This window comes from Centropristis striata, chromosome 21, assembly GCF_030273125.1.
Source record: "Centropristis striata isolate RG_2023a ecotype Rhode Island chromosome 21, C.striata_1.0, whole genome shotgun sequence".
NCBI classification, from domain to species: Eukaryota; Metazoa; Chordata; class Actinopteri; order Perciformes; family Serranidae; genus Centropristis; species Centropristis striata.
Window position 1 is genome coordinate 22,050,979 of NC_081537.1, and position 20,435 is coordinate 22,071,413.

At 39.0% G+C, this 20,435-nt stretch overlaps 1 protein-coding gene across 1 annotated transcript in view; it reads right to left on the reverse strand.

The window, feature by feature from the left end:
- Positions 1–20,435, reverse strand: part of tbkbp1 (TBK1 binding protein 1) — a 75,144-nt gene that overhangs the window by 34,581 nt on the left and 20,128 nt on the right. The window contains exons 2-3 of the mRNA XM_059324708.1: positions 8,007–8,265; positions 1,137–1,262 (exon numbers count right to left, since the gene is read on the reverse strand). Of these exons, the coding sequence (XP_059180691.1) occupies positions 1,137–1,262; positions 8,007–8,249 (369 nt within the window). The 5' untranslated portion in view covers positions 8,250–8,265. The remainder of the gene's footprint in view (positions 1–1,136; positions 1,263–8,006; positions 8,266–20,435) is intronic.

The window sequence follows — 20,435 nt, forward strand, 5'->3', positions numbered from 1 at the left end:
CTCAAAATTGAACTTAAGGGCAGTACTTGAGTAAAAGTACTCATTTACCAGGGGTGGAAGAAGTATTCAGATCCCTAACTTAAGTAAAAGTACTAATACCAGACTGCAGAATTACGCCACTACAAGTAAAAGTCCTGCATTCAAAACTTACTGAAGTAAAAGTACAAAAATATCAGCATCAGCATGTAATTAAAAGTATCAAAAGTAAAAGTACTTGTCATGCAGAATGGAACCACTCAGATTGTTTTATGTCTAACAAACATGTTATTGAATTATCTGTCTTTATGTGTTTATGTAAGCACCGCTTTAATATGTAAAGGTAGAGCTCATTTAATATACTGTGATGAGGTTTAAGTAAAACAAAAATGTCTAATCAACTTAAATTAATCAGATTTTTATGTTAAATCTTGACCTGAAGAAGTAGCTAAAGTTGTCTGCTAAATGTAGCGGAGTAATAAGTACAATATGTGCCTCTAAAATGTAGTGAAGTAGAAGTATAAAATGGAAATATTCAAGTAAAGTCCACATCTTTCCACCACTGGAAGGGAGTTCAACTAATGTTGAGAGTAGTAAAGTTGTAAAACTGCATGCTCACATCTTGTTGTATAGTTTAAATCATGCTGCATGTGTAATAAATAATACCCATTAATTTTAAAATGTGTTATCCCACGTCTTCTCTCTCCCAGCGCACACATTCAGCAGAATCTTGGCCAGGTTTGTTCCCAATTATACTCCGTCTCCAAAATAGAACACCAGCGTGAAAATCCCATGTCACAGTGCTCCTTGTTGGACGCTTTCTTAAAAAACAGCCCATCTCAGTAATTTTCTTCTTGGACAGCAGCTTCAGTGCTTAATTAGTTCTGGACATCTTTCAGCGTATGTCCACCAGGGCTGGCCTCGATTTTTCTTTTTAATTCAATTAATTCACATGCAGGGAGGGATTTCTGCAGAATCCAGAAGCACGGGAGGAAAAACCTCTTGGTGTGATAAGGGTTTTATTTAAATTAATATAGTAAAGGAATGGATTTTCTTCTTATGTCGTAAATATCCCATCTTGTTTCTGTCGTCTCTTATATCTCGTCTCCCTCCCTCCTCCCTCTGTCTGTCTGCCCTCGTGTCCTCGTCTGTCCTCTTACCTCGTGGGTCAGGACGTTGACTCTCTGCTGCAGGTTTCCATTTTCTGAGTGCAGCAGTGCTGTCTCTTTGCTCTCAAAGGAGCAGTAGGAGTTGGTGTCCTCCCCGAACTCATTGATCATAGGGAACTGCAGACAAAAAAAGAAATAAATCACGTTATAGAAGCGCAGAATTAGACCTGTAATAATAAGACTGAGAGCCCTTTTGCTTATGTCTACTTTTCGTTTGTTTGCTTCTTTTTCCTGCTGTTTTCTGCATTTTTTTTGATGATTTCACACTGGGATCATAAAAGATTCATCTTGTATCAACTGCAGCTTGTGTTTGGCCCAGATATCACTCAGGGGATCAGGGTGTTTTAACTAATGTCATGTTTTTTCCTCATGAACTAGATTTTATTTTCCATTTCTCCTAAAACTAATTTGTGGATTTACATAGCAGGGTTCTTTAATCACACTCCTCCACTTTCATCCCACACAATGAAACCTGAGGCTGCTGTTTGTCCATCGTTTGACTTCTTCACACTCTTTTTCAGTTTATTTTTCAACTCCAAATCTCTATATCTCAGACATTGCAGATTAGATCACTCCACCGTGGCATTTTTTAAATGATACTGATTGTACGAAAAGCTAAAAATGTCAATGTTTTGACATTTTGTTCTGTTTAAGAGGTAAATCTTTCAAAACTGCATCACAAATATACAGATTTAATTCTTCAAAATCTCATTGCCTCACTACTCTGATTTTTTTTAAATCACTGACCATCAAATAACAGTAAAGAACTGTCAGTTATTTTACAGATATCTTCTTTAAAAAAATACAGATCATCTACAGTAAATACCTGTATTTAATGTATTTAATGTAGAATAACTAAAGTTTGTTTGCTTTTTATTATTAATTTATTTTATTTTATTTTAACTTAATATGACTGTAGCTGTTTGGAAACTATTGCCACAAGACTTTTTACCTTTTTTATGATTTTGAATTATTTTTTTACCTTAAATTTTACTGTAAAAAAACCCTATATATATATATATATATATATATATATATATACACGTCCCATTGTATTAATTTAAATATGTCAACGTCCATTTTGTGGTTGATATTTGTAATAATTTCCCTTTTTATGGCTTTTTTATCTGCACTTAATATAGAAAGACATAAAATAATACAGTAAATTTACAACACATCATTCATTTGGAGTAAACTATGACTACTACTTCATGATAACACAGAGATATAGAAGTGATGCAAATAGCATTTCATGTAACATTTAAATTATGCATAAATAACTGCATTATATGCAGCTGCGATTATGCAGATATGACCGATTATGTAATCACGCCTCTGTAGGATATGATACGTGCTCAGGGCTCCACCATAGTTACTGTTGTTTTAGCACTTTGTCTAGTTACCGGGCTAAACTGTTGTCTGGTAGAAACACACAGGACGACTTATATAACTGCGTGTGGTTCAACCTAAATGAACACATTTACATTTAGAGTGCAGGGAGGGCTTTTTTCATTTTCTCTGTGAAGTCATTGCCGCTGATGCAATGCAATGTCTATTTGAGGAGCAAACAACCCTTTTCCATTTAGCAGAACACCTCTCTCTGCTCAGTTTAACAGTAAATGTTCGCAACGCTGGTGAAACCCCCCAGGGGCCCCAAGAATCCTCACACTGCTGTGCATCGGGAGCTCTAAACTGCAGGAACAACCTCACTTCAACCCATGTTCAAAGGAGCAGGAAGCACTTCCATCTGCATCATTACAGCAGCTGTATTCAGGCATGTTGTGTTTGGAAAAAGCCTGCAGCAACACCTTGCATTGAAAAAAATGCTTAAAATAAGAGAACTCAGAGTTTTCGTGCATCCACATTTCAGGAGTCAGTGATTGTCCAAATCTCAAACAATAAAAATAAAAATTAAATCTGTATTTGTAGATGCACAGGTGTGACAAATCCTCCTCCAAACAGCCAACATCTGCACCTGCTCTCCCCAAAATCAACACCTGTCTCTGTGGGAACGGGCCCTGAACAAACTGCCGCTTGTGAGTAAGTCAACAGCGCTGCGGCAGCCTGCAGCCTTCAGCAGCAGCTGCTCACTGAAAGCACGCAGGACTTCTGCACTGACACATATGTCAGGAGAGGAGAGACAAAGTCAAACTGCACTCACATTCAATTCAATTCAGTTTTATTTTTAGAGCCTGGAATCACAAATCACAAAGGTGCCTGACTGTACAGAGCACGACACCCTCTGACCTTTGACCCTCACAGCAGACAAGGAAAAACTTCTCAAAAAAACTCTTTACCATCTGAACCCCATCATTGAAGCATGTTTCCTTGAAAAGGTCGCCAAAAATACATCGTTTATTGTAGAAAGAAACTGTAAAAACATGCATTATTGTTAAAATTTTAACTTTCCGACAGTCGGAACGGATCAAAGGTTCCGAAAGTTTCAGTTAGAAAAAAGTAATCAAAACTAAGCTTAAAATAGTGACATTTCTGTCAGAATCACTTTATTCTACATGTGTCATTTAAAACGTTTCCAAATATAAAGCGTTTGTAATAACTAGATCCTGTTAAACACATTAAATTCTGCTCCTCAGATACACTGTGAAGACATGATTGATTCTGCTGAGACCAATGGTCACGTGACAAATATTCACTAAAAATCTGTTTACACAGAGCAGAGAGGAGAGGACAGGAGAGGCAGGAATAGTTTTGTACATATAAATTACATTTTATTCCAATTTTTTTTTTTTTTAAACTTCGACTTTTCCTTTGTTTTAATTGTCTCTTGCTGTCGTTTTAATTAGTCTTGGTTTTAATAGAGCTTTATTTGTATATCTGTCTAATAATTGACTGCATTTTACTTTTTCAGTGTAGTTTCTAATTAGGTTTAATAATAATTGTTGTTATTTTTATCTCTCGGTACAGGTTTCTGCCTCTGGTGTTTTCTCACTGTAATTTGATTGAAGATGGCGTTTCTTCAGTTCTCGTTTTTAATTGTTGTTGAATGCTTATTAACTTCTTATGAAGTCATTCTTTGCTTTATTTGTGGGTAGACAGGTGTGTGTGTGTGGATCAATCATAAGTTATCTTTTCTAAATCCAACAAATATATAAAACACCATCAACACTAATCATCTGCTTTTGATACACGTGTGACAGAATCAAAGCTTTGTGAAGTTTAACTGAAGAGTTTCCCTCCAACAGTATCCCTGGTAGACTGTAACGCAGTAACAGCTTGCATCTTTCTGGATTTGTCTTCCTCAGCGTTTCCAGCTCAGCAGCATCTTTGATAACTTTTTGTCATTTGAAGCATTTGGTTCTCTCTGCTCTCAGACAGGAAACGAGTGCTACTGATTCTCCTCTCTGTCTGTACTAATGTAAACACTGATCATCATGTAGCTGAAGCAGGCAACACACGCTGAGTGGTACATTCCTCCATATAATTCCTAGAATAAGACTATAATAATATCCAGGATTTTTAATTTATTTAATCCTCCTTTTGTTCTTAATTTCACTCATATATTCCTCTCTTGCTCTTTGTGCCATTATCTTCTCCCAGTCCCTCGTTTCTCTTCCGTTTTAGTGCCTTATTCTGCATCCTTCCGCCCATTTAGCTCCCTCTTTCCACTTATTTTTTCCACTTTTCCTCACTTTCTGTCCTCCCACGCTCATCCTTGATGCTGCCTTCCCCCCACTGTATATGAGTCCGTTGGCCCAGCTGCTGCTAGGAGGTGGATTTCTGCCTCACCTGCTCTCTCATCCAACCGAAAAGCAAGTCTGATTCCCACCATCACCATCCAAGCAGGCCCGAAACATTTAGAGTGTCGCAGACTTTGAGCCGGTAATCTCCTATATTACATCAGATCCATAGTAACATTTTCAACCCGTGAAAAATACTTGTGCAGCTCATTTTCTGTCTGTTTCCAATATGTGAACTGACCCTTCTGAACTCTGTGCAGCCCTTTGACACAGCTGTTCTTAATAAACAGTCGCTATATTTCCCTGCTGATTCCCAATCAATTTCACCAATAACCTTTAATGCTTATTGACTCAGTTAATCAAACTGGTACTGTCAGCATCAGGAGGTTTAAACCCAAGATGAAGTCAGTGAAGAAGTAAGAAAGCAGGTTTATTTATGGAACACATGGTCATAGACTGGATATCATTAACCCTTGTGCCCTCCTCGGGCATTTTTGTACATTTTTCTCTTTTTTTCCATTTGTTGATCATTTTGGCTGTGTTACAGCTTGAGGCATGAATTTTTACAGGAACTTTTCTTTTTAGTACATTTTTTAAAATTCATTCTCATTAACCCTTGCATGTCTTTTACTCCATTGATGCATTTACTACCCTCTTGTGGCCAAAAAAGGCCATGCACACTAAAACTGCTATTGAATCACCATACATTAATATTTTTTCTGATTTTTTTTCATAGATCTCTTAAACAACTTCAGACTTGTTCAAAACTGGCAAACATTAAATAATTTTCTGTATTTTAACTGTTTATATGCCAGTTTACGTATTTGAATTTTTCCAAAATGTCTTCCAAAAAAACACAAAAGATGATTTTTTTTTCCATAAAATAAATAGTAGGGAGCCGGAGTTTTGGTGGTGATTACAGTCTTGGATATGTCAAAGATTAGCAACAAAATCGATTTTATTGCATTAGTATTTTATATGTAGTGCCAGATACTCCCTCTCGTGACCTTCATTGCCAAAAAAGGCCAGGCACACTGGAACTGCTATTAAATTAGCATACATCAGTATTTTTTTTTCAGATTATTTTTCCTAAATCTCTTTGAAATTTGTCTTTCAGTTCAGAGGCACATAATTATTCAACAAGGCGTGCAGTTGGAGGTTGTTTCACTTTACCAAGCTCCAAGACTATGATTCAACGTACAGTTATACATAGGGCAATGCAACAGTGGAACTCACTCCCTTATCATATTACTCAATCAAATCTATTTTGCTTTTAAAAAACTACTTCAAATTCATTATCTAAATATCAACTTTAATTGATGCAGTCTTATTGTGTTCTTTTGTTTTTTTAATTGTTTTGTGATGTCAATCATGTTTTATGTGTAATGTAATTACACAAAACATGTAAACAATTATTGTCTGTGTGTTCTTTTTGTTTCATGTTATGTATTCATATAATGAATGTCATGTCTGTTATCATTCTGTGTATTTCTACATTGTATTTGTCACACTGAAATATGATAGACCCCAAGAATAGCTGCCGCTTTTCAAAAGCCAATTGGGATCTAAATAAAAACAAACAAACAAGCAAACAACTTCAGACTTGTTCAAAACTACCAAAGATATCCAAGACTCTAATCACCACCAAAACTCCAGCTTCCTACTATTTATTATATGGAAAATAATTCATTTCATTTTTTGTGTGTTTTTTTGGAAGAATTATGGAAAACTTCAAATATATAAACTGGCATATAAAGGGTTAAAATTCAGGAAATTATTTAATGTTTGGGGGTTTTGAACAAGTCTGAAGTTGTTTAAAAGATTTGTGAAAAATAAAACTGAAAAAAATATTGATGTATGGTGAAAAATGTTTTTATCTCAGTAACAAAACATGTAAATGCATGTGTAGTGCATTGTGATCCAGTGCATTCTCAGCATCTGACACCAATGCACAAACCAATCTTTTGCTTTGGGTTTAAACATGCATGCAGCAAAACTCGGTTTAGTTGCATGCATAGAAGCTTTTCAAAATAAACTTCTGTGCAAACTTCAGGCAATAAAACCACTTGACTAAGGTCGAAGGGTAAAAGGACTTTTGCAAGGACAACACTGACTGTTGTTTTCCTGCTCTACTGAGTCAAAGTTCAGGGTTTGTTTGACACATCCACCTCCACTCACACCCACCCAGATTGGACCTTCTTGCTCTTCACATTATAGGCATTGCTCTAAGAGTCTGATATTGGTGTGGATCTCATACAGCTGCTCATCAGATGCAGAGGGTCGTGATAAAGTGTCTGTATCTGATAAGTTGGAAGTGAGACCTGGCTGTGTGATCAGATCTCGGCCAGCTGAGTGGAAAGACTGAATCCAGACTGAATTTTGCTCTCAAAGTTGTGTGCAGCACTTTGAACTTCTGCACTATTTCATGTCTTAGATTCTCCTTTTTTCACTTGTGTGATTTCCATTTTTATACATATTTAATGAGCATTGTTGGAGGAGCGTGAGATCTAAGCTCCTCCTGCTCAGTGAGAGCTTTTCTGTGATTGTTGTTCACTTGAATTTCTTCAACTAAGGGAAAATAACTTGAGCCCCCATGACCTGGGACGTGCCATGTTTATGGATAAATCCTCCAGCACTCTGCCTGTACAGTTTGTGGGCAAAATGAAGTAAAAGTATAAATGCAAACTCCTCAATGTCCAAATACTGCATGATTCTACAAACTGCATGTCACTACCAGGTGTAAATGAGCTCCACAGTTATTTTAAAGGGATGTTTACTCAGCAGCAATAGCTCCAGTGAGCTATTAATTCACTTTCAACAAGGGGTTATGTGAGTGTGAAACCCCTTTATGGCCCCTCTGTTTGCTCCTGATGGTTGTTACTCAAAATTATTTTTTACTTAAACATGAGTTAAAACTTCAGCAGCCTTCTGCTTAGATAAAGTAGAATTATGTCTCCAGGATCAAAGCCCACCAACTCAGCCACTGTCTTTAATCTTTGTGTAAAGTCTCAGTGATGCTCAGAGTGGAAAGCTCGACTAATAAATCAAAAACCTAACTGGCCTTATCCTTGTCAGTGCTGCAGACCTTCTGTCTGACTCCAACAAGGACAACAATGATTAGTTCTCAGAAATCTCCTAATATATGACTTTTAAAAGTGCTCACCTTGATCTCATAGATCTTGAGCTTCCTCTTGATGCTGGTGTTCTCGCGCTCCAGGCAGGCCAGCCTCGTCTTGATGTCCTGATAGGCGGTGATGAGGGCAAAGTGGGAGGCCGAGTAGACGTCGTCCTGGGGCAGCGGCGAGGAGTGCCACGCCACGCTGCCGCAGCCATCCTCCTTCAGGCCGCCGCCGTCGCCGCCCCCTCCCAGCAGCCCCAGCTCCCCTCCGCCGAACAGAGACTGCATCACTCAGAGCCTCAACCTGAGGACAGACAGTTACGTACTCATTAATTATTAAATCACCAGATTGTTTCCATTCAATTAAACGTTCCCTCCCCAAAAACAGAACAGCATCATTTCATAATCCCCGGCAGGGGTCGACTATCAGACTATGCAGCAGTGCTAAAAACATCAAGCGGGGAGATACTCGCAACAAACAGAAAAGAACAAAGCCGGATTTCTGGCACACACAATGTAAAATATTCAAAAGCAAAGTGGGTACAGAGAGAGACAGGAGGCAGACTGAGGGACACTGTGAAATTAAAGATGACTCAGTGATAATTGTACATACATCACACAAGGCGCTGAGTCACATTATCACATTGTGTATGTTTATGTACCGTGGTTTCATCATGTTTGGGATATTTACATTGAACGAAGAGAAAAACCTGTTTATTCATCTCTCGCTATTTCAAACAGAAGATGTTCAGGTTCAAGTTTTGAGAATTACAAAATGAATTTACAATGAACTTTGGAAAATATAGAAACACATGAACAACAAGCACAAAGTAAAAGAAAGCTTTATAATAGAAACAAGATAGAAACAGCAAAACCAGTCACCATTAATAGCTACAGTAGTATATTCGGGGGCACATTCCAGCTCAATTAGAATTAAAAGCCAGCTCACAGAGACATTTTTTATAAGAATTTTTAAAATCGAAATTTTTGGTAAAACTAAGAGTAAAAATTGAATTATTTTAAATAATAAACAATAACAATTATAAGGCTGCGTGTAACAAATATAAGGAATACAAATTAATAAGAATTGATTAAGTAAAAAAAACAACAACCGAACTTGCAAAACAAAAAAAGTTTTACAAGCGAGAGTCAAACAGGAGATGAAGCAAACTTTAGAGGCAGTGATTGCACATCAAGTCAGTGCAAATATGCAACACAGTGGATACAAATAGATATAAATGTGTCCAAAGTAAGTGAAGACAAAACGAGGCTTTGAGTGTGATCTCACTGCATATGTCGCCACTCGCAGCCTTGCAGCCCTTTTTTTTCACTGGCAACTCATGGTATCACGTTACATTACCTTGTTGATTCGCTGAGTTAAAAAATTTGTAAAATTTTCCTTGAGCTGAAAAAAGTGGCTTAAATCTGTGACGTCCTCATGATGTTAAGTCTATTAGCCAAGAGGGAAGTCCTGGGTGGGATCAGAGGGAGAAACACTACTGCAGGAGTAAACTCAAAAACTAGGGAAAAAAAGAGTGATTCTCATTGGACTGAATAGGCGCCATCTTTAGGTTGGGGATCCAGATCTTATAATACACCCACGACTGATCCATGGCAGTCACTAAAACAGTGGATAGACTCATTTCATATATTTAACGTCCTCACATTTAAAGCCTGCTGCTGTTTTGTTATTTAAAAGCTTTTATTTTGAAACAGCATCATAAGGAAATGTTGGGTTTCATCAGCAGTAACTGAAAGTCAACATAAATTTAATACATTTTTACATAAGACATATGTCCACAAACCTGGCAGTTTTATAGTGTGTTGCTTGATGGTCTGTATAGAAATGAATGTGTGAATAAACTGACGACAAAGAGATGCAGGAGAGAGTGAAAATGGTTCTAGCTGAGATAAGTATTCGGACTTCACATTCAGGCTTTATGACTCCAATTCAAGACAGAATAACCAAGAAAAGGAGGAACGAAAGAAAGAACTGGAGTCTTTGAGAAGTTCTGAGATTATTCAAAGGATTGAGCTGTCTCTCACACACACATTTTGCTATTTTTTGGTATTCGGAATAAATAAAACTCCAAAAAAATCCCCCCAAAAAAAAAAATCCACACTAAGACACCTAGACCTTGAGGATTTCCATAGAAAAAATAACCACAATCCATTTGGTTTAAAAAACCTTTTTACATTTTGGAGGTTTCTGTATTTTCGGCATACAAACTGAGAAATAATAGAGGGGTGGATCTGTGGTTCCCAAATATTTTTAAACCTCTGCACCCCTCCATACAGATTCTTTTTTCGAGGCACTTAGCTTTCAGAGAACACTCTGGAGGGCTGAGAGGTATTAGTGTTTCTTTGAGTCTATTTACAGTGGCAAATCTTTCCATCACTTCCATCTGACAATTTATATTTCTGACCAGAGAATGACCGATAAACCGGAACAGTAGAGCTGCAGCCAGACGGCGAAACCATGAGCTGAAACTCGCAGTTACGCAGAAGGTTGAGCGTTGAAATTAGACTGAAATGTTGTTTTGAGTCTGAACACACCTTGAGATGATCCAGGTTTGTGATCATCTGTGGTTGTGCAGTTCTGTCTTTGACTCATTCAGCAAATGTGTCATTTCTGTTCCGAGGGAGTGATATCGAAAGTTTTTTGGCTGTCTGTACACATTGTATGCTGTTTTGAAGACTTTAATTTAACTTAATTGGACAGAAGGTGAGAGCATTACCAGTCTCCGCTCTTTTCTTTCGTTTCAGCATGTAAAACACCTTACATCAGCTATCCTCATATTCTTTCTGTTCCTCTCTTCATAGTTTGAGTTGAGGACACACCTGCACTTCTCCAAGTTCCTGAAACCAGCATATATGTTTAAACTTATAGCCAGGATACTTGTGTGCATGTGAACATTGTCTTTAGCTTCTAGAGGATTTAACAGTACCTATTATGCCAACTTTCAGGTGTTTTCTATTCCCGTATGTACATGTTTACACGCTTTAATGGTCAAAAACACATATTTCTCATACTGTCTTTCTGTATATATCTATATTCTCCTTTTGTATGTAATGCTCCATTGTAGTACCTGTCTCTTTAAGCCCCTCTCCTGGAGAAAAAAAAGCCCATTTTGCAATGATTTTTCAGCATTTCCAAGTATTTCCAGGCCTTCTGTATCTGTATCCACTCTCCAATGTGTGCTTTATTGCCAACTTCTCACTACATTTAGCTACGTTTCTTGGCATCGTAGCAGGTTTATTTCTAAAACGCAAGTAGTGACAAATTTAGCTAATTATATCATCAATCAGTAAAAAAAAGAAGAAGAAAGAAATACTTTATGCTGTAATTTAATTGCCATGCTGCTCAGAGTATGCACAGTCCACTGTGGCTCTTCTCTCTCTCCTCTTGCACTGTGCACAGGCAGAAAAAACACTCAGCCAATAAACTAAACATCAACAGCATGAAAAGAGTGTACAACAACATCTGGAGACTCTTTTTTGAGCTAGTGCAATGGAAATTAGTGAGTCACAGTGTTTTTGAACTACTGTCATTGCAGTCAGTGAAAAAAACTCCTTCATAAAAGCTTAAAACTCCAAAAAAGTACACAATCATAATTTTAACACTGCAGTGTTGTTGTGTCTGATGTCAGTTCCGGCAGAGAGTAGAAAAAGAGTCTTATTGTTAAGTTTATTATTTGCTCACAGAAATTACTTTAACATACATTGCTGTACATAGATCGTATGTGTATACATGCATATTTTATTTAGTGCAGGCAGTGCATTTTATTTTATTTTATTCTATTTTACCATTCTTTTGTCTACTTCAACTTTTATTGTGTTATCTATTTTTTGTGTTCATCTTTTTGTGCAGCATTTTGGAAACCTTGTGTTTGCTAAATATAAATAACGCTAAATAAATAAAGTGGATTGGCTTGGCTTGGATATATATGACAGGAAATAAGGTTTCGATGCTTTTTGCATATGTGTCCTTCGCAGTAACATAATTCTTGTTGCGAGTTGCGGACAGGTGCATGAGTAACCTGTGCATGTATGGTAGCTGATATGTTAATCAGCCTGTGAATCATATGAATCTGGTTTATGCTCTTGTTCCATTTCACAGTACTTAAAAAAACATGAGCTGTGACAGCCTACGCTGCTTGAGTGGCATGATGAATGAGCTGGGTAGTTAGCTGACCATGCTACATCTCAGCCAACCAGCTCCGGCCCTACCTCCACCTCCCCCTCGCCCTCCACCCCTCCACCCCCCCGGCCCTAAAGACTCCGGGCAAATCTGTCAAAAAGTGATAAATGGCACCTGTGATGTCACCGCCCTGTTCCTATGCAGCCACAGTGGGGACATGTGCACAAAAGTCACACTCGACGTAGCTAAGCACCCGAGAACGGTTTGATTTACGGGTACTGAGGGAGTTACACAACAGCTAGTTGATTTGATGTATACTGGAATGGATGCCTTCCTGACTCCCAGCATTGCCTTGTGAGTCAGCGATTGCCTACTGAGCTATTTTCATCTGCTCCCTTCCTCCACGGTTGCTATTTTCCTTGTGTTTTAAGAGAGAGGGGGATAAAACCTCAGCCAATCTACAGCTCTTTTTCATAGCTGGTCTAACAGGATGATCCAAAAGCACTCCCACATGCACACAAACACACGTCTGTGCACATGCTGCCAAAAAATATACACAGAGGAAGAGTTGCACAAAGAGAGAATGCACGTGTGGACAATAATGCCTGTTTGATCAAAGAGGTGGCACATACACACATGCACACACACACACACGGCCACCTGCCAGCTGCCTGGACTCTGGTGTTTGCACTGGGAAGATATTACGGTCCTGTGATGTGTGCTGTTATGACACCGTGCTGTCGAGTCTGGTGCACTTTTCTCCGGTGCTGTCACTCCGTGTGTCATACCTGAGCTAAATAGATTCCAGTCTCCTCTAAAAACAACAACAAGAGGTGCAACTGAAGAGAAATCAGAGTATGTAAATGTGCACTGAGGTGAGATAAAACGACAGCAGTAGAACATGTAAATTAATAGACCAACCTTGCTGTATGTAGTGACCACATTTCCATAAAAATCCTACGGAAGCAGCACACACCATCCGCCTACATTCAGGCTCGAGGACATAATTATCCGTAGACCAAAAAAATCTGATAAAATTGCCAAGTGGATGTTATGATTCAATTGTGTTTGGAGTACCTATTCACAGAGCTACCTCCCTGCCTGCCTGCACGGCCTGGACTCATTTCCATAGACGATATCTCTACTACATCGACCGGCTACCAGCTCACGTGCTCCGGTACAGCCGGTGCACTGATAGATGGCTGAGCGTGGCCTCGGACCGGATAGGATAAAGGACGGGGACATGGGAACATCCATTTTGTCTGTGCTCCTCTCATTGGCAGCACAGAAATGAGGCATTTATCACACACACTCACACAGCTCCTCCTAAGCCTTCCTTCCTCCCCCCGATCCCTCTCTTGCTCTCTGCTCCTCTACCCAAAAATATCCCTCATCCAGCTTCATCCGACCCCCTCCTCCTCCTCCTCCTCCTCCTCCTTCCCAATCACACACTATCCACTCTATCTCCTGGACCTCTGGGCTCATTTGCTGAGGCTCTCGGGGCCTCAGCAGACTGTAGAAGTGAAAGTGTACGCTTCGCTCCCAACCAGCTCCCCACTTCATTACAGCGATTACCACAAGAAGTCATACATTACCCGGGGCCCACATGGCATATGTTGTTCCACTGAGACTCCCATCCTCTTCCTCTCTCTTTTCCCTTTTCTCTCCAGAGATTAAAGCACCACACCCCTCCCTCTGTGTCACAGCACTGAAAGGGCCGAGCGCTGCTGCCGTCATCAGTGGACCTGCAGAGGCTGTGAGTGGGCAGCTAGAAGCTACTGTATATTCATTTCCTACATTTGATGGCAGTTTCACATGTTGGTATCATGTGTGAATGAGTCATTTTTTCCCTTAAAAAGTCACAACAGCAATCTAACGAGGCCAAACCTGCTGATATTTTCTTTCCCAACACGGTTTGAGTCTGAACGGAGGCTACAGTAACACAGAGAGCAATTAAATGTGCTGCTTCTCTCTCTTTCTTATGAATGGATCAGTCAATCTACAGTGAAATAAACACACAATATATAATCTTCCTGCAGCTAGGGGTCTCTCAATTATAATCATAGCAAAAGACTGATGTCGTGGGATCATGGGACTTGTCCTCTTCACTAGTACTGCTGTCACTGCAGTCAGCTTCTCTCGGTTAGGATTCCTTCAGGAGGTTTTTATTGGAAGCTGAATTACATGCAGAAGTCTCCTCCTCTCCAAAACAAACACACAAGGCGATTAAAATCAGTAAAACCAATAAATAAAGCAGTTTCACGTTAAAAATCAGTGTTTCTCTGATGATCTTCGGTGGACAAAGGACGTCTCGGAGGGTTCGCGAGAATGTTTGTTAAGCTCTCTAATTTTTAAGTCCCACACATCCAGTGACTTTTTTTTTTTTTTTTACCTTTATCGTTATTTAAAGAAAGAGGTGCAAAGGGGTGGAAAATGTCTGGTAAATCTCTGGTAAATTTCCAGAAACTTTTCTATGGGAAGTTAAGCTGAGGAAATATGGAAATATTCAAATTATGGAAATATGGAAATATTCACATTTTAGAAAACATGACATTTCAACATATTTGTTTTTAAGTAGAACTTTATCAAGTTTTAATTATTTCATTGAACAATAAAAACTTTGTGAATGTTGAGTTAAATATTACTTATTACTAGGGATGGGTACCGAATTTGGTACTTTTATAGGTACCGACCGAATTCCGTCGGTACTACCGAGTACCGATTCATGTAAAATCGGTACTCGGTTTCGGTACCTTAACGGCGTTAACTTTAAACTGATCATTGATTTCAACCCGTTTTCATTTGACGTCTTTGATTAACAAGCGTGCTGACAATCGCACAATTTTTTTATTTTTTTATTTACCTCCTCGTCTGGTCCTGTCTGCTCACCGCGGCCACTAGCCACTAGCTGCTGCCCTCTTCCAACCCGGCGCAGAGACGAACAGCTGGCTCTCGGCCTGCTAGCCGCCAGCTGCTATCTCTCCAATGTCTCTACCCGGGCTTCGTCTGCCTCGAGATTGGACCTTCCTTACTCCGTTTGCTTTCTCCATTCTTCTGTAGACCAGTCATTAGCAGCTAGCAGCTAGCTGCTGCATCTCTGGTCCTCCGCTAATACTCAGCTCTTCAACTCAGGAATATTACCTGCCAATTTACTCCAAACTGCCTTGCTGAAATTAAATCCCTCAGACTCCTGCGTCATCCTCTATATGTGCACAGAGCAGCCCGACTCAACTTTGTTTAGGTGCTGCGCCGAACAGCTACGACGTCATCACAACAAATCACACGTGCACTTGCAACCTTTTTTTTTTTCTCCTCCGTGGCTTGCCACCTGAGAGCGCTCCTCTGCATTCTTTGATAACACTGCAACCTTCATGTTACAAAATGCACGTTCACTCAACAATAAAGCACTGCTCATCCTGGATTTTATATTGTTTTGATATATTTTTTAAAGTTTATATTTTGAGAAATAAATATGTTGAATTGAAAAAATTAGATTTTATTATTAAACAAATTAACATTTATTACCACATAAACAAACGCAAAAGTACCGAAAATTGGTACCGTTGAGTACCGGTACCGATTCCCAGGTACCGGGTATCGGTACCGTATCGGTTCAAATGTGAAAGGTACCCATCCCTACTTATTACTGGACCTGAAATTCTCATTAATTCCCACGGAAAGTTTCTAACTTTGAAAATTCTGGGAATTTTTAAACCCTAATTAAAAATCACCAAAATCTAAAAAAGTGTCTTGTAATAATTGGACTTGAAACTAGAACTACATAATAATATTGGGAAAACAGTGGCATTGGAATTTTCATTTTCCTGTATTATAAATTGCAGTATGAGAAAAATAACTGGTGAAACTTAGGAGCATAACATTTTTGGCAAGCCTACTGAGACTGATAAGAAGTTTTCACTTTGTATCAAGCAGAAAAAAAGTTGCTGCATTTTGAGTTTGAGGTAATTTTCATTATTTGACATTGTCGCTAATTAGCTTACACACATTGCGATGTTGATGCTAAAACAATATGTCCTGCAGCCCTACAGAAAACTGTCTAAATCAAAAACGTTATGTTCTTCATAAAGTCATCACATGTGTTCTTCGTATCTTCATATTATAACTTTAATCTACTTGAAGCTTAAGCTCAGATTTGATTCATAGCTCTAGTTCCACTTTCTAATAGAAATTAAGGAGGTTTTGTCTCACAAAAGCACAGGGTGGGCATCCCCTGTTGTGGCTCTGTCTATTTCCTGATAATATCCCCTTAAGATAGCTCGAGCAAGTGATTTATGATTACAATAAAACTTGCTCTATGTTGTCCTGTTAACTTTCCCCTTCCAAAATACAACATTAAACATGGAACAACACGTTAAACATGCAACACAAAAGCAGTCAGATATAGTTTGTTCTCCAGGCTTCACAGCTCGATACAAATTGACTACAAGCTAATTAATTAATCACTTGTCCTACAACAGGAGCACAGACCTGTGTCACCAGCAAAGGTAATAACACCAAATATAAATTATTTACAAATGTTTCTAGTGCCACGACAGAACTGTGAGCTTGTAAAATATTATTATATCTAATTTTTAAAAAGAGAAGTAATATGTCAAACATCCTAGATTTAACAGTTGTGACGTACAACTGCTTGAGTATTCAGCCGGGTATTCCAGAACAGGCCTCATCCATTTACAAACATTCCTAACCCAATCAAATCCCAGAGCTGCAGCTTTCTGTTAATGCTGCAAATCATGTTTTTCGGGCTCCTTTGAGGATTGAAGAGCTGTTTGTTCTGTCTGTGTTCGCTAATCGCAGCTTGCAGTCGACTATCATGGTGCAAATCTCTGGTTGCAGATGTTAAAATTGATGCATCGTGTTGCATGGTCCTGACACTAAAGAAAAGAATGTATACAATCAAAGGCGATTTGTGTCTTCTGTGTGTGTGTGTGTGTGTGTGTGTGTACAGAAGGTTTCTGTGTGTTTCTGCGTCACTGTTGTGTCCCGGGGCGTAAATATGTGAGAGCAGCTGGGTCAGGGCTGGGTGATAACAGAACCAGGATCAAAGAGGAGACCGGGGGAGCGAGTCCCTGCAGTGTGGGATTCTAATGTTGGATGTTGTATGAGAGAGATGCAACCATTTTCCTCCCTATCTCCCTCTTCTCCTCCCCCCAGCTGTATATCAAAGTCTTCCTCTCTCTCTTTCACCAATCCTCTCTGTTCTCTCTTTTCATCCCATCCTTTATCTGTCCCCTCCTTTCCTCTGTCTGGCCCTGTAAACCAGTCCAGCTCTTCTCAATGCCACCCTGTGATCCCCACGGGCTGGACGTTTGGCACCTCTGACTCAGACAGTATGTCTGTGAACGAGAGAGTCCGGGGCAGAGAGGTGGTGTGGCTGTCTGCCCCGCGATCATCCGCCAAACACTCCCATAATGCCTCGCTCCGCTCCACTGCACCGCTTTCCTCTGCTGAAGTCAAATCTGGACGCTACGACGCACACTGAGAACCTATTAACATGCCGGCAGGTAGCGTTTGATTGTGTGTGTGAGTGGAAGGAGTGTGTGTACCGATGCGGACATGTGAGCATGTCACTGTGTGTGGAAATGAGTCAGTGCAAAGAGTGTGTGTGTGTGTGTGTGTGTGTGTGTCAGGACAAGGACACGGTGGCAGCAGAGCAAGCAGGACAAGTGCTCTGTGTGTGTATGAGTGTGTGTGTTTGTCAAAGAAACAGGTAGTAGGTACTGAAGCACTAATCTAATGTAGTGGATCTGTATTGACCCCATGCACAGAACTTATTAAATTAGTCAGTTATTAGCCAGATCCCCGTCAGATGCTGTTCCTTAGCCATAAAACTAACAGCTTAGAACAGCTAAGTGTAGACAAAAACAATCAAAATGTGATGCTTATAGGTTAAATTGGGTTGGAGCTGAGTTGATTCGCAGTTTACGAGTCTAAACCGGTCTGATTTCATGCAAACTGGCTGAACCAGCGCTTCGTTAGCCGACATCAACAACTTCACATCGCTTAATCCAACAAGTGCTTCCAACATATAGACCATACCTGAGCATGCCATCAGGTATATTACCTCCCCACCAAATATATACATGTATCTACAGTACCAGTCCAGAGTTTGGACACACCTTCTCATTCAATTGTTTTTCTTTATTTTTAATACACTAGCGCTCAAAAGTTTGGGGTCACCCAGGAAATGTCTGTGTTGTTTTCCATGCAAACAAACTGTTTTATTCATGAAATGAGTTACAAAATGAATCGAAAATATAGTAAAGATATTGACAAGGGTAGAAGTAATCATTTTAACCTGTTTAAATCTCCAACTTTACCTCTAGATACTCAAGTAGCACAGAACAGTTTTCAGCTGTGCTAACATAATGCTCAGGTGTTTTAATGATCAATTAGCCTTTCTGATTGTGCTGATTTGAGAAGCAATAGAATGATCCTTCTTCAGGCTGGATGAGAATCTAGACTGGTAAAGTTGGAGATTTGTACAGGTTAAAATTATTATTTATACCCTTGTTAATGTCTTTACTATATTTTCAATTCATTCTATAACTAATTTTATTAATAAAACAGTTTATTTTCACGGAAACAACACAGACATTTTCTGGGTGAACCCAAACTTTTGAGCACTAGTGTGTGTTCAGACTTGTTTTTTCAAACCAAGTGTCACATCGAAGTCTGTCCCCAGTTGGAATAGTGTTATGTCGTGTTAAAAAGATGTTTCTTGTAGCAACCTCCTCTGTGGTTGGGCTGTGGGAGAAGGTTTGATGTCAGATTTAGGTTGGAGGAAACACAAACTGCCTGGGAATTGTGACACAACCTTGCAGAACATGCAGAGTTTCCTTTTACAGTTTAATGATCATGCTCTTTAGCAGGTTAGTGTACAACACTTGTAGTCTATCATTGCTTTACATCTTAAAACAAATGAACCTTCAGGTAACAAAGAGCAGACGTGAAAAAGCCATGATACTACTACTCATGAGGTGAGAACTGTGAAGATCTTGGCTGGCTCACCACCTCAGCTCAACAGCTTCCTGTCTGAAAGCTGCCACACAGGGTTATGGCAGACTGTCCATCACTGGTGCTGATAGACAGTCTGCTGTCCTCGGGACAGGACTGTGGGTAAACACCTGTGATAGCTGTCAGACCTGCAGGTCACAGGGTGATAACAGCATGCATTTCAACCTGAAGGAGGAAGAAGACTTACAGGACAATACAGTGGACGTATTAATGTACTACAGATATTAAATAAAGTATTTTTACGGTGCCTTTTTGTCTCTTTAATCATAAAAAAACAAAGATACAACCAAGTAATGATTTGTTGATCCATATCCTCTTTGCTAAGCAGCCTAATAACTCCAACCTGATGTGATAAAACCTAATAAAACCCAACCATCTGGTGCTGCAGACTGGTGCAGACCAGTGCCAAGAGATATTAACAAATACTGTTTGAGTCAGGTACCTCGAGAAATTGTCATTGTCACCTGCCTGCATGTGTCAAATATACAGAGTAACCACCTACACTCTTTGAATTAGAACAGAACATTTGGCATATTTGATTTCTGCACTGAATGCCTTTTTTTTGTTTAATTATTATTCACTACTTCCACATTATTCTATTGTGGAGTTATTGTGAGTGTTTTCTGCTCACAGAAGCTGTGAGACGAGGAAGATGTGCAGCTCTTGTTTGAGAACTGACCTGAATGTTTCTGGAGCATCAAAGTTTGATGCGGTCGGATTGAAACTCGGTGTTGAATCTTTGCTTAGATTGCTACAGTTTCTTGTGTGTTGAGCATATATTTCCTGATTTAAACCAGGAAAACTTCTCTTACCTCTCTGAATATATTTTATTTTTAATCAAAGCTTTTTTTATTATTATTTTTATTTGAGTTTGATATGTTTAAAATGTTGTTTCTTACTCATACTGAAAATTTGCAGCCCATTTTTGATTATTTTTTTTTAACTTAAAAAACCCCCCATTTAAAACAGAACATCAAATTTTGTGCATTTCTGCAGTTCTCTAATATCTCAGGAGAAAGACTAGATATCGTCTGAATTATTATTATTTCCAGACTAGCTGTTCTATCACTTGTCTTAATCATATCCACATTACTGATTATCATTTATAAAAAATCGAATTATGTAATTATGTAACCAACAGCTAACCCTAAACCTTTGAGGTGTGTGGTGAGAAAAATTATGATATTTAAAATGTTCTTATTTAATTCAAATTTATTTTCAAAAATGTTCTCAAGTTTCTCCATATGGCCCAGCTCTAGTTGTGCAAATTTTTGCAAGCTAGTTGAGAACAATTC